This window comes from Leuciscus leuciscus (genome assembly GCF_965113295.1).
Source record: "Leuciscus leuciscus genome assembly, chromosome: 3".
Lineage (NCBI taxonomy): Eukaryota > Metazoa > Chordata > Actinopteri > Cypriniformes > Leuciscidae > Leuciscus > Leuciscus leuciscus.
The window spans coordinates 40982560-40996761 of NC_138727.1; the positions used below are offsets into that span (position 1 = coordinate 40982560).

General features: G+C 38.9%; 1 protein-coding gene across 2 annotated transcripts; it reads right to left on the bottom strand.

The window, feature by feature from the left end:
- Positions 1 to 553: 553 nt before the first annotated feature.
- LOC309494089 (uncharacterized protein) lies at positions 554 to 13481 on the bottom strand. 2 transcript variants are annotated; one of them, XM_082163297.1, is made up of 8 exons: positions 13189 to 13481; positions 3333 to 4360; positions 2764 to 3086; positions 2150 to 2290; positions 1400 to 1525; positions 1251 to 1292; positions 990 to 1124; positions 554 to 812 (listed from the first exon to the last, which is right to left on the bottom strand). In XM_082163297.1, the coding sequence occupies exons 1-8, from the start codon at positions 13245 to 13247 to the stop codon at positions 600 to 602; spliced, it is 2067 nt and encodes a 688-aa protein (XP_082019423.1). In that variant the 5' UTR covers positions 13248 to 13481; the 3' UTR covers positions 554 to 599. The 2 variants fall into 2 exon arrangements, with proteins under 2 accessions (XP_082019423.1, XP_082019424.1); XM_082163298.1 differs by lacking the exon at positions 2150 to 2290.
- Positions 13482 to 14202: the final 721 nt, after the last annotated feature.

The window sequence follows — 14202 nt, forward strand, 5'->3', positions numbered from 1 at the left end:
GCTACCAATAAAATAAAACTAAATAATAATTTTAATTTTGGGGGGTGAACTATTTAAAACTGTGATTTTGGTTTGTCACCTAGTGATCTATAATTACAACCATGTCCTATAATTATATGTAATTTTGACAATTTGGTATTCAATTAATTACAGGGTTCCCACAATTTTTGACCTATTCATTTCAAATGACTTTTTCATGGCCTTTAGTTGATTGAGATTACTGATAATGACTTTGAAAAAATCATTTTATGGATATTGCACTCACAATTTCTGGTCAATGAAATACTATAAAGCAGAAGATAACCAGAATAATTTAATCTGGTTTTAAATTTCCATTACTTTTTCATGGAAGAATAGAATTTTTTTTTATTTACTTTCCCAGGCCTGTAAATCAGACTTTTAAAAATGTCTGATATTTCCAGGTTTTCCATGACCGTGCAGTGACTGTAGTTAAATATTTTGATAAAAATTTGTAATTGTTATCTTCTTCTTCTTCTTCATAAATATACAACTTTATAAAAAGAGAAAGACAAACAATAATATTCTTATGACCTTGTTTCATTGTATTTTATTACACAGGTAATGAAAATATACCAAATTTAAGGGGAAAAACTTTGAGGGTATTTGACTGAGTTGGCCTCAGATGTATCTTTCTGTATATTACATCCTCTGCGGAAAGAGAGATGATGGTTGTGATAAAGACAAGGAATTTTTTGAGACCACTCAAATACAGATAGAGCAACAGAAGCAGATTCCATTTCTAAAACCATATGGACACTGCTCTTGTTCCAAAGGCACTGTTCAGCATCCATCTAGAAAACAGAAAACATCATAAATTCACTGATCTTTTAGACTCAAATAATGTATTTCTTCCGAATGACCATGGGAATGAAGTCAAACTCTTTCATGGTTTCACATATTTTTCACTTTTACTCCTTTTATATATGCAGTCAAACATGTCTTTAGTGTTCTGCAACGGCATAGCTTACCTTGTTTCCATTAAACACCAGAGTTCTGAAAACCTTTCCAAAGGGTTTTAGCAGCCGTAGCACTCCTGTTGCAGCACAGGGCTGGTTAGGTACATTACATACAACCAGCAAATGGTCCAAAGGCGTCAACAGCCCCTAAAGGACAGTGGGGACTTGTTGTTAAGAGTCATGGAGGATGGATGGAAGTTAAAATAAAAACTCTTGAAAAGGTTTTTATTAAGCTTAAATATTTGAAATGTCTCAAGAACAAGTGATACTTGCATTTGACATTGATGGCCCCACAAAAGCATGAAACACTGACACCTAAGGCAAAAGTTAATCAAACCCAATAAGTAAATAAACAAAAAGTTAAGTATTTATGCAAGGAAACATTCACTTATTTTCATCCATCCATAAGTGTGTTAACTCACAGGTGAACTAAGGTCAATGTTTTGGGACACCAGCTCTAAACTTTGCTGTCTCATATGAACCGGGATAGCAGAGTAAACCTTTACCATCTCCTGGGCTGAGAATTCAGTTGGAAGCATCAATAAAGCCTGGAAAACACACACAAGCTGATATAGGAGTGCTGTATGTCTGTTGATAATTGTTTTAGAAAGCATTATCCCAAATAAAATATGTTCCAAGAATGTTTTGCTAATGTTTCCATTAAGATATAAAACTTTATTTTTGAATGTTCTCTGAACGTTTTAAAAACACATTTACTTGGTTATGAGAACATTAATGGAACATTCAATGTGATCATTTTGCAAACATTATGGGAACGTTTCAGAGTGTTCAGAGAACATTCAATAGTAACATAAAAAATAAAATAAAATAAAAAACAGGTTTCCGGAAAAAAAAGTTCCATGAACGATGTATAAATAATGTTTTTGAGCTAATGTTGTGTGCACATTATTAAATACCAGATGACTATGAAAGAACGTTCTGTTAATGTTACTGGAAGAACGTTTGTTTGAAGAACCTTACCAGAACATTATCCAAAGTTTAACGTTCCCTGTTAGCTGGGATTTTTTGTCAAAACTTTCGGTAACACTTTAGTTTAGGTCCAAATCTCACAATTAACTAGTTGCTTAACATGCATAGGCCTATTACGGATATTCTGTTTATCTTAAAAGATTTCAATGAAATTTAAGTTTATATTCTAAAATAGCACATACCTTCTTCCACTCTAGACAGGTTTCCATGTCAACCTCAGTTGCCATTAAAACCTCAACAGGGTGACTAAAAGGAGATGCCATTTTGATTAGTTCACTTTTAGAGTAGTCAAGAGAGATTCCAGACACACGAATTACACCCTTCTGTTGGAAAACACAGGAGCGATGAGGGAAAAAAAAGTAAAGCTTTATTAAAAGAGTGCTGAGTTTGTATATTAAAGCACATATCTGTGCTGTTTCTTTTCCGAAACATTTAAGTGTCCTAACAAAATCTCACACCACTAGAGGTCCCTGTCTCCAAATTTGTTAACATGGGACTGTGTTAGTGTGAACTGTGTGTTTTCGGCCTGCAATGCTGAGACCAAACTGATAATTTAATGGTTTAATGGTGGCATTTCAATAATGGTGATTGTGATTACACTATTTAATGGTTTAATGGTGGCATTTCAATAATGGTGATTGTGATTACACTATTTAATGGTTTAATGGTGGCATTTCAATAATGGTGGTTGTGATTACACTTTTAAACACCTTTAATAAGACTGGCTATTCTTATCATAATGATATTAAAAAACAATCACTTGTAATTCACTTCTGCTACACCTGCAAGAGCTTACAGTTTGTGATGATGTTTTTTCAGTCATCTTAGTTACTGGCATCTGAATGTTCATGGATTCAGTGGTTCCTTCTGATTTTGCAGACTTGACTGGAAAAGACTGTTGCTGACCATTTCTCATGGAATTGAAAGTGGTGGATCTGTGTGTAGAGGACAAGGATCTTTTTGTTGTATAATGTGTTGTTTTATTACAGCCTGTAGAGACAAAGCTGTGCCGTATGCTGCGTTTTGAAGGAGAGGGAAAACAGACTGAACCAGGCCTCCACCTGGTGACATCAGCAGGCCCATGCTGCAGTCTCTTAAGGAAGGAATTGGATCGACTTCCTAAAAGGTAGAGAGAAAGGGGTTTTGTCAAACTCTTTGCCGTGAAACCTATGATACAATCTTTTTTCAAGCTGTATATTTCTGTAAGAGATAAAGTTATAGTAAATAAATAAATAAATACCATAATTTCTATAATTTCAATAATTTGATGTTCCATTTTTCCAACCAACATTTTTAGATATTTTAAGTTACAATAGCCACAGTTTAATCTGGATCATTGGTGCAGTTGTAGTAATAAAAACTCACCTGATGAATCTCTTAATCTTTTCAATGCTCTAGACTGGGTTGAGAAGTGCTCATAAATGTCCTCAGATGTGCTGTGTCTTTTAGCGCTGAGGGATCTATGGGAATGGGAGGATGGACAGGATTGCCCATAGGGACTTGGTAAAGCAGATCCCTGCCATTCACCAATACTCCTTTGATCATGATGTTTCCCATGAGCGTTTGATTCCACCGGATCAGATGAGTTCCATCTAGCATGGCCATGATAAATGCCCTTTGCTTCTTTGCGTTGTTGGATGTCTTGTATAATGAAGGGAAGTTTCTCTGTTGTTAACTGGTTGTCTGGGAAGTGACTGAGTAATTCTAGGTCCTCAAAAGAGAGGCCAAGGCTAGCTAAAGCTTTGATTAGGTTTTCTGTTGGAAAACGTTGCGTTGCTTGTTGCTTTGGCTCTACTTTTTCAATTTGTGGTCTATCAGGAGAAATCATTGCTTTGGCTGTCATTGACTGGTACCGAGAACAGTCCACATCTGGTTTGAAGGCAAAATGCTTGCCAAGATGGTTGGTGCTGGATCTAACGAGAGGTTTCTCAGATGTTGATAGTGGCACTTTTGTGTTACTAATGATGGGTATTTTCTCCTGATTGATCTCTTTTGCTAGAAGGTCACCACTATCCTTATTCACAGTAACTGAATTAATTTCTGTGAATGATGATGAGGGGTAACTTTCCCTGTGAGGTATGGAATTCATGTTTTTTTTGTGCAATAGATGGGAGAGGGTAAAACCCCCTGGGGGCTGGTACATGTTCAAAAATGAGGATCTTTGAATGCCAGCAGGCTGTAAGAGACTTAGAGGAACAATGGGGTTACCATAACTGCTATTATTTCCAGCTGCAATGTTACTAATCAGGTTCAAGACCAACTGAGCTTCAAGCTGGGCTAGTCTCAACAGGAAAGCTTGTGTTGTTCCAAATAGCGGTGACACACCGGTGAAAACACTGCTCATCTGAGACGAACACACTGGCCTGGTATTGATTTGAGGAGCATGTGAATGTCTGTGGGGGGAAAAAGATGTAAGAATATAAACTTCTAATATTTCTGAATCATTCAACCCATACATTCAGCACAGAGTCATTTTTCTTTTGTTTGCCAGGATCTATGTATTCAAAAATACATTAAAATGCAATTTATATAATGCCAGGTGAAAAAAATGTGAGATAATGAACACTTCAAAAATGATCTTCTTCCTCAGAATTTGTGTCTTGTTTTTCTTTACAGATATCTACATTCTTAAAGGGGTCATATAATGGTTCATGCACTTTTACAAGTTGATTGTACTGAAATGTGTGTTGGCAGTGTCTGTACACAACCATCATAAAATGATAAAAATCCATCCAGTGTTTTGTTTTTTTAAATCTCCTTATATGTTTTCCCCTCTCTCAAATCAAGCAGTTCGACCTAGTGACGTCACACGGTCGGACGCCCCTCCCACGACTGTTGATTGACAGCAGCGTTTCAACACAGACCCGTGAGCAAGCTGTCAATCATAGTCCGCATTGTTGATATGCTGGGGCAGAATGGCGTCTAAGCGATTGTGGTGTTCTGTTCTTGGGTGCAATAAGGAACACAGCAGTCATTTTGATGTTCCTAAATCCGAACCGCTGAAGACGCAGTGGCTGAGTTTTGTTTTTGAAGGGAATATTCCCCACGATCAACGTCAATGCTTTCATGTTTGCGCGAATCATTTCTCACCAGACTGCTTTATAAACGAGAACATTGAAAAAGGTATTAGCTCCTGTCTGAGTAACTTATGTGTTGTTTATATGCCTAATAACTGTCATAGTCTCACAGACTGGTTATTTTTTAAACAGATCAGTAAAATTTTAGCGCTTCAGCCTTGACAGTTGTACCTAACACTGCATAGATAACGTTACGTATCACGGACAAGCCTACATTTACCGAAAAAAAGTTTTTCATGACCATAAGCTGTAACATCAATCTGTCAATGAACTAACGTATAATGTTCTTTTTCTAACTTCGCTCGGTGTTTCACTATGGGAATTGCTTTGGGCGTGACCAACTACGGAAGCTCCTATGCCACCACGTCTGTCTTTGACAGACAGGTCGACCTGAGATCAGGCTCCGCCCCCACCTATATCACTCAGGTCGACCCCTAACGAAGTCATTCTCGCTTTCTTCCCGTGAGGGACTACAACAAGCTCTCTCAGCACGTCCGACTTCGTCGCTGATTTCGCTGAACAGTTCAACAGGCGGACCGTCATTGGATTACGCCACCGAACGCGACATCAGTGGATTGGACTGTGTTGAGTGTCACACGGAATAGTGTCCGCGTCAAGGCGAGCTATTCTGTTCTATCGCGTGTTAAACTACGGCGGTAGGTTTTTCAGTGGCGTCAAGCCATCCTTAAGCTTTACGCGTTAAGGCGAGCCGTGAAAAGGGCTAACTACCCTAGTGAACCTTCAGACTAACGTGTCGTGACGAGTCATTGAATCACTCTTTCTCTCTTCAGCTGCTATGTCGACAGTCATTACCCCCGCCAAAGGGAATGAGTCGAAAAGCAGGGAGCCTGCACCCCGCCCGTGTCCAGCGTCATGCGGAGCAACCGTCTCGGGCAGGGACCCCCATCCCATGTGCATCGTTTGTATGGGCGCTATGCACGCTTAAACGTCGCTCGTGGACCCGCAAACGTGCGTTCACTGTGCGTCAATGCCGGTGAAAATTTTGGAGAGAAGGCTGAGAGTTGCGGTGGCTAGTCAGCAAGACCCATGTCTGTCCGGAGCTGCCGCGAAACCTAAGGCTACTGACCATCAGACGCGAGCTGATATGATGGAAGCCGGATCCCCGGATATGCCTCCTTTGTTCGATGGCCTTCTCGCACACGAGGAGGAGGAGCCGGGAGACGAGGACGCAGAGGGCGATGCTAACTCTGACCTCCTCGATTTGGACATGGATGACGAGGAGGAGGAAGAAAACTCTCTCTTCCCTGTCCAACAGTCTAGACCCCCTTGCACGACTGACTCGGGCTCTCAGGCAGACGGTAACCTGCACGAGGTGTGCAAGTGAGCCGCGGCTAAACTGGGCCTAGCGTGGCCCGCGACGCAGGATGCAGAAGGAGCAGAGAGGGACCTTTATGACGGAAAAAGGCTACCGCCTGCTCAAACCACAGCGAGACAACTCCTACCCGCCATGCCGGCGTGCATGAAGGAGATGTCCCGCCATTGGGGTAGCCCCTTTAAGAGCAAGCTCCCGACCAAGGGATGTTCTAAGCTGGAGATTCAGGGAATGGGAGAGCTGGGGCTGGCCGGACCCCCAGCGATAGAGTCTTCAGTGGCCTATCACCTCCATCCGTATCAACACTCTATTTCCGCCTCCAAAGAGAAGGAGGGGATCCAGCCCTGTTATTCTGAGTTCAGCAAGGGCTCTCGCTGTAGGTTATCAAGTTCAGAACGTTCAGGGTCGTTGTCATGCTGGAAGACCCAGCCACGACCCATCTTCAATGCTCTTACTGAGGGAAGAAGGTTGTTGGCCAAGATCTCGCGATACATGGCCCCATCCATCCTCCCCTCAATACGGTGCAGTCGTCCTGACCCCTTTGCAGAAAAGCATCCCCAAAGAATGATGTTTCCACCTCCATGCTTCACGGTTGGGATGGTGTTCTTGGGGTTGTACTCATCCTTCTTCTTCCTCCAAACACGGCGAGTGGAGTTTAGACCAAAAAGCTCTATTTTTGTCTCATCAGACCACATGACCTTCTCCCATTCCTCCTCTGGATCATCCAGATGGTCATTGGCAAACTTCAGACGGGCCTGGACATGCGCTGGCTTGAGCAGGGGGACCTTGCGTGCGCTGCAGGATTTTAATCCATGACGGCGTAGTGTGTTACTAATGGTTTTCTTTGAGAATATGGTCCAAGCTCTCTTCAGGTCATTGAACAGGTCCTGCCGTGTAGTTCTGGGCTGATCCCTCACCTTCCTCATGATCATTGATGCCCCACGAGGTGAAATCTTGCATGGTGCCCCAGACCGAGGAAGATTGACCGTCATCTTGAACTTCTTCCATTTTCTAATAATTGCGCCAACAGTTGTTGCCTTCTCACCAAGCTGCTTGCCTATTGTCCTGTAGCCCATCCCAGCCTTGTGCAGGTCTACAATTTTATCCCTGATGTCCTTACATAGCTCTCTGGTCTTGGCCATTGTGGAGAGGTTGGAGTCTGTTTGATTGAGTGTGTGAACAGGTGTCTTTTATACAGGTAACAAGTTCAAACAGGTGCAGTTAATACAGGTAATGAGTGGAGAACAGGAGGGCTTCTTAAAGAAAAACTAACAGGTCTGTGAGAGCCGAAATTCTCACTGGTTGGTAGGAGTGGGCCAAATTCCCTGCTGCAGTGTGTGCAAACCTGGTCAAGAACTACAGGAAACGTATGATCTCTGTAATTGCAAACAAAGGTTTCTGTACCAAATATTAAGTTCTGCTTTTCTGATGTATCAAATACTTATGTCATGCAATAAAATGCTAATTAATTATTTAAAAATCATACAATGTGATTTTCTGGATTTTTTAGATTCTGTCTCTCACAGTTGAAGAGTACCTATGATAAAAATGACAGACCCCTACATGCTTTGTAAGTAGGAAAACCTGCAAAATCGGCCGTGTATCAAATACTTGTTCTCCCCACTGTATATATATATATATATATATCCTTGACAAATATATTTACAAACATCTTTGAAAACAATGTTTTAAGATGTGTGCATGTGTATTTTTTTGTTGCTGTATTTTTAAACCACATTTTCACAAAATTTTGTCACTAAATTGAAAAATTTCCTGAAAATTATATTACACTTGAACACTTATCAGCATGAACACTACATTTTTAAAGGTCCCATGACATGCTACTTTTTGTAGGCTTTAATATAGTCCTTAGTGGTCCTTAGTGCTGTATCTGAAATCTCTTTCCAAAAATTCAGCCTCGGTGCAGAATTATAGCCACTACAAGCCAGTCCCAGAATGAGCTTCCTTCAGACGGGCAGTTTCGGTGTCTGTAGCTTTAAATACTAATGAGGAGGAGAAAGGCGGCGCAAGGTGGAGGGTGGGTGTGGCCTTGACCATCTTGCGCAACGATACCATGCATGTTTGTTTATGTTGGATATATTGCAATGGCACGAAGACACGCAGTCGTTCAAGCATTTCAGTTTGACCCAGAATCTGATCCAGATGGAGAAGCAACGGATGAAGAAGTTGCAACTCAGCGGCTCCAGCCGGACGTTTCCGAATGGTTAGTTTAAAATATTAGTCTGGATACGGTACTTTATTCGGATGGTTTACAGTTATCATCATGTAGCTAACGCGAACCTACTGTTGCCTTTTCATGAGAGATCTGTAACGTCTGTAATTTATCTTATTACAATTACATCAAGCTCTGCGATCTTGAAATGCGGATATCGCGCATATAACCAACAGGAAAACGGTTATCCAAATAACAAAGAAATGTACAACACTCGCGTTACAGTATGTGTAACTTGATGCTGTCTACCTTTACATTAGCACAAGTAACTGCATAGCTGCATAGCTAATGTGACAGCCACATTCTATGTGTAAGAAGCTAGGTAACCATAAACAGTAAAGCAACACACAATATATAATTTGTTGACTTACTTGTCTGACGTTCAGCAAGCCCAGCTCTGTATTGACCATTCGATGTTCATTTGTACATCCAATTATTGAACAATTATTATGCTTCGCTCGCTCAAAAGCCATGATATCTCTCGTGGACAAACTAAAATCGCGCACGCGCGTTCTACTTCCTAGCTCATTTTCTCATGGGCAGAAATATTCTCTGGGCGGGCAAAGCAGAGAAAGGGGAGGTAACATTTCTCCTTATGACGTCATAAAGAGGAGATTCACGATCAGCCCGGTTGAGCTTCCATTTTCTCAAAGGCAGAGAAAAATAGCAAAAGCTCGATTTACACCGATTAAAATTTTTTGAAACTTTGGGACCATATACAGGCTAGGGGAACTCATATTAATGTTAAAAAACCTCAGAAAGTGGAAATTTCATGTCATGGGACCTTTAAGAATTTGACACCTTGAAACCTTTTCCCCTCTTGTTTTATTTAATTTTATCATTAATTATTTGTTGTTGACTCTCTTGACTCAAATTATTCAAATTACATTTATTGAAAAGCTTTTCCTTTCAACTAGGCCATCAATCCATGACTGGGGCTCAACGTTTAGCTTCCAAGCAAACTGTGAAATAGTTCTCCGGTGTTAAACATGCATAAACAAATACTTTAAAGAGTAATGAATGGATGACTATTCTCCACAGAGCATGAAAAGACAACTTCATGGAGGCTTTCACTCAGGCATGTGTTCACTTAATTACGTTCTGTATAATTAATAACACTGTGACAGCATGTCCTCGTAACATGAGTAAGAGGTGAAAGACATTTGTCTAGTGTAAAGTACCACACAGCTGCCATAATTTCACAGCCACCATAGCTCCCTGCATGTGTGTGTGCACTCTTCTTGACAGATTTTTTAATAATGTGTCATCCGATTAATAATTATATTTTTAAAAGAGGGTTTGACAACCTGAATGACGCATTATTAAAAAATATGTTCAAGAGAGTGCACACCTGTTCACAGTTCAAACTTGGTTTAAAGGACAACAGATAATATACAGAGCAATATCTGCTAAAGTGACATTCAAAAATAAGTACCTTTATCAACAATAAAAAAAATATAAAATCTATATCCTGTGAGAAATTAGGCTACATTGTTAGATCTCAGAAATACTTTTCCAATCATGTTTACCCATGTGAAAAAAAAAGAGATAAATTGTATTGAATGTGCATTTAGTGTTCTTAAAATCTTAAAGGTGTACGCAATGTTTACATAAACACTTTTTGTTATAGGCTACTCTATCTATTAACATCCTGATAGTGATAGCAATCAGACTACATCCGGATACATTTGATAATGGCGTTTTCGTTTGAAAACGCTCTCAGTCCACTAGCGTTTTCAGGCGTTTTCCAAAAGTTTCTCATCCATACTGAAACGTCGGAAAACGCTAAATTCACCTTACTGCGCATGCGTAAAACCTCATGGAAGCTCGCTGAGATGATACAGACGAACAAATAAATAATAAAGTTATCGCGCAATTCTTCTGGCAGGATCATTTTATTTAGCAAAATATTTCACCATTCTCTGATGTGTCTTGGTCACACTGACTCAGTGTGTTTTATGTTTGGTCCAAAACGCAACTGCTCTCAGTCATAGCCTGTAGCTATTGCCGCAGGACAGCATGTGAGTACATTTTCTGTTATCTTTGCAGGACTGTGATATGAAGAGTGTGCAAAGTAACATATTTTAACAACAGTGTGAAAGTGAATAGCACATAACAGACACAATACCGGTGGCCTAAACATGAATATCTATTGGTGGCCTATACTGTATGCGTCACATGACTAAACTTATGGCATTGTTTTTAAATAACTCCATTTTGACAGTCCACACTACAACGCGAAAACAGCGTTTTCAAATTGATCCACTTTGAAGAGCGTTTTCAAAAAGGTTTGTTTTCAATAATAAAAAAAGCTGACTAAGTGTGGACATCATATGAATAGTGTGTCTGAGGTTAGATAACAAAGATATGCTAACATAGAGGCATTTATGCATTCTGTTATTGGAGAATTTCTTAGATAAGCTGAACAGCATCATCTAATTTAATAGAAGATCAGCATGTTCCTGAGTGCGCTCTCAGATCCACCTGGCCTATAACTGAAATACCAAGTGTAACGAGAATCAACAACCACAAGCTTGCTTTCCTAATGAAATAATTTGAGCCTTCTCACTCTGTCTCTCTCACTCATCGGTCACACATCTATTTAGGTAAATCTTATTTTTAGATGCTCATCTGATGCAGGATCACTCCCAGAAGTATGTTCAGATTCACATAGTCAACAGATTCAATAATTCAACAACTTCCTGGGACTAATAGCAAGAGATGTAATGAAAATGTAATTTATATGATCATAATTGCACTTTTACAATTTTTGTTTTTGTTTTTACTGCAGTAATGGTATGTTGCTCAGCAGATGGTGCTAAGTTAATAAGCTAATCTGATTTACAACTCCTGCATAGATATTCATCATGCTGTCTTCATTCCTGGAAGGTGGGGACATGGGAACAGCCCATGCTGGTCAGTCAAGGCAAGGGCAACCCAAAACTAAGCAAAAATACCTCTGAAGCACAACTTAGCACAATACCTTTGCTCTGTATTACTAGGATATAGGGTCTTAGCATATTCTGAGACCAGAAGTATCTATGTTGTTAACTCGTAGATATGTTAATGACCCAGCACCTCGAAAAGGCCAAACGTACTGAATTACAGAAGCCTCGCCTGAAAAATGCTGGTCTCTGTTACAGCTAAATGCAACAACTTTAGAGGTGGGGGGAATCCTGTCTCTCTGGTACATGACCCTCAAAGAGGTTACCCAGATCAGTATAACCTCTGAGGTCTGTGCTTGAATATTTGAGTTATGTACCCCATGAGGAACTGTATTGGACAAGGTCAGAAAGAGGAATCCTGCTTCACCCATACATTTCAACACGCCCGCCACTATGCTAATGGTCTAAAATGTTTTGTTCAAAAATGCACTCATAAATTTAAAATAAATAAATAATAATTATATATATATATATATATATATATATATATATATATATATATATATATATATATATATATATATATATATATATATATGTATGTATATATATATATATATATATATATATATATATATATATATATATATAATTGTTTATATTGTGTGGTGGAATAAACCTTAATTGGCATAACCCAGGAATTGAAAGCAAATATCATATTATCCAGTTGAATATAAAGTATGTGGTAAACAAACTAAGAAGTATTTTTTTGCAATGTGGGAATAAAACTAAAGACTTAACAGCCTGTTGTTAGCCCGTGGACAACAAGAGACAGCAAGATAACATGAATGTGACTTTGACTTGAGGACAAATTCAAGACCTTGACACACTTGTCCTATTTAAGTTCATAATGGATGTTAAAAATGGAATGCAACAGGTGACAAGATGTTCCATGGGCATCAAAACAGATCACGTCATACATTTTTGTGCTTGTGATTAGTGACTTTTGACTGATGGCCTCTTATACTGGGTGTTGTATGTGAAAACAATTTTAGGACCGATTTTCAGTTGAAAGTAAACAAATAAATATTAAACAAACAAACAAAACCAAACTATTATAATGCATAATAATGCCATTTTATTTCAGGTAAATATATCTTGCTATCTGACTGCCACTGTTCTAACTAGCGATACATTTGCATAAGGAAAAGTTATGTATCAATGGATATATTAACCTCAAAAAAAAAAAAAAAGAAAAAAAAAAAGATATATATATGAAGAGTTCAGATGCAAAAGCCTAAGTGCCATCTGAAATGTTCTTCTAGAATGAACATTTTTATCAAGCTCGTATATTTAAGTTCAGTAAATTCACTTACATGGCAATGAAAATGACCTATTAATTGTCATTTAAGTGAAATTACTGAACTTAAATATACGAGCTTGATAAAAATGTTCATTCTAGAAGAACATTTCAGATGGCACTTAGAGGCTTTTGCATCTGAACTCTTCATATATATATGAAGAGTTCAGATGCAAAAGCCTCTAAGTGCCAATATATATATATATATATATATATATATATATATATATATATACATAATATGTTGTAAATTTGAGGCAACAAAATTAATTTCGAGACATAAAGTCGTAAATATGAGATACAAAAGGGAGATATAAAGTTATCCCTACTCACATGTTGGCTTTAGCTATAGTTGAGCTGGAGGTTGTTTTCCTTCGGATTGAATTCTTCATTATTGGGTCAATCTTTAAACTTCAGATTTTTTTAACTGTTCCTCTTGATTAAGTATCATAGCACAAAAACACTAAAAACTACAAAGTACATCCAGATTATTGACTCCGAGAGCAAAATGTCTGTTGTCGCCTTCAGTAAATCTCATCCCCACTCTTCACATGGCCAGACACACACTGTAACACATTCTTTCTTCTCAGTATGTTTTCATCCCCCTGACCCTGCTCGCCCTGCCAACACCACCCCCTACCATTTCCTTCTGAGCACCTCTGCAGTCACACACTCTCTCTTACACACTTGATTATATTAACAATATTAAGTACACAATAAAACGACTGATGATCATCACTGTATTTTTAAGGATCAAGCATCAAAGAGTGGTTTAGCATGAATGACTTGATCACAGGATTGAAGGTTTCATAAAGCTGGACTTCTCGGATTCTGTTTCACCCATTATTCTTATACAAGGAAATTCTAATATCTATCAAATTGATAGTGGGTATCATCCCTATTCAGGATAGAATCAACAACTTTTGTATTGCCGTTCTTATACAAGGATGTTTTGCTTCTGCTTTGTGATCACAGGACTGCATAAAACAACTTCATTAAGGCTTTTAGTTCAAAAGCACGCACATTTTGAAAAATATTAATACAATATCATATTCTTACGCCACCTTTTTTGAAAGAAAATAATTTAATTTTCCTCTAAATCTGATGAGTTTTAAGTGCTCTCTCCTGTATCACTATACTGTTACTATACTGTTATCCTTTTGTAATGGATGAAGGCCAGTAAGAATTGTGGCTGTAAACGTCACTCCCCTGGCCTCAAAAATGCAACCGATCCTACTCAACCCACTCTGAGCTGGATTCGAACCGAAGTCCCCTGGCCGCAAGGCATCTTTGTTATAGCACGCCTGCCTTCCACACCAGAGACCCCAGTTCGAATCCCGCTTGGAG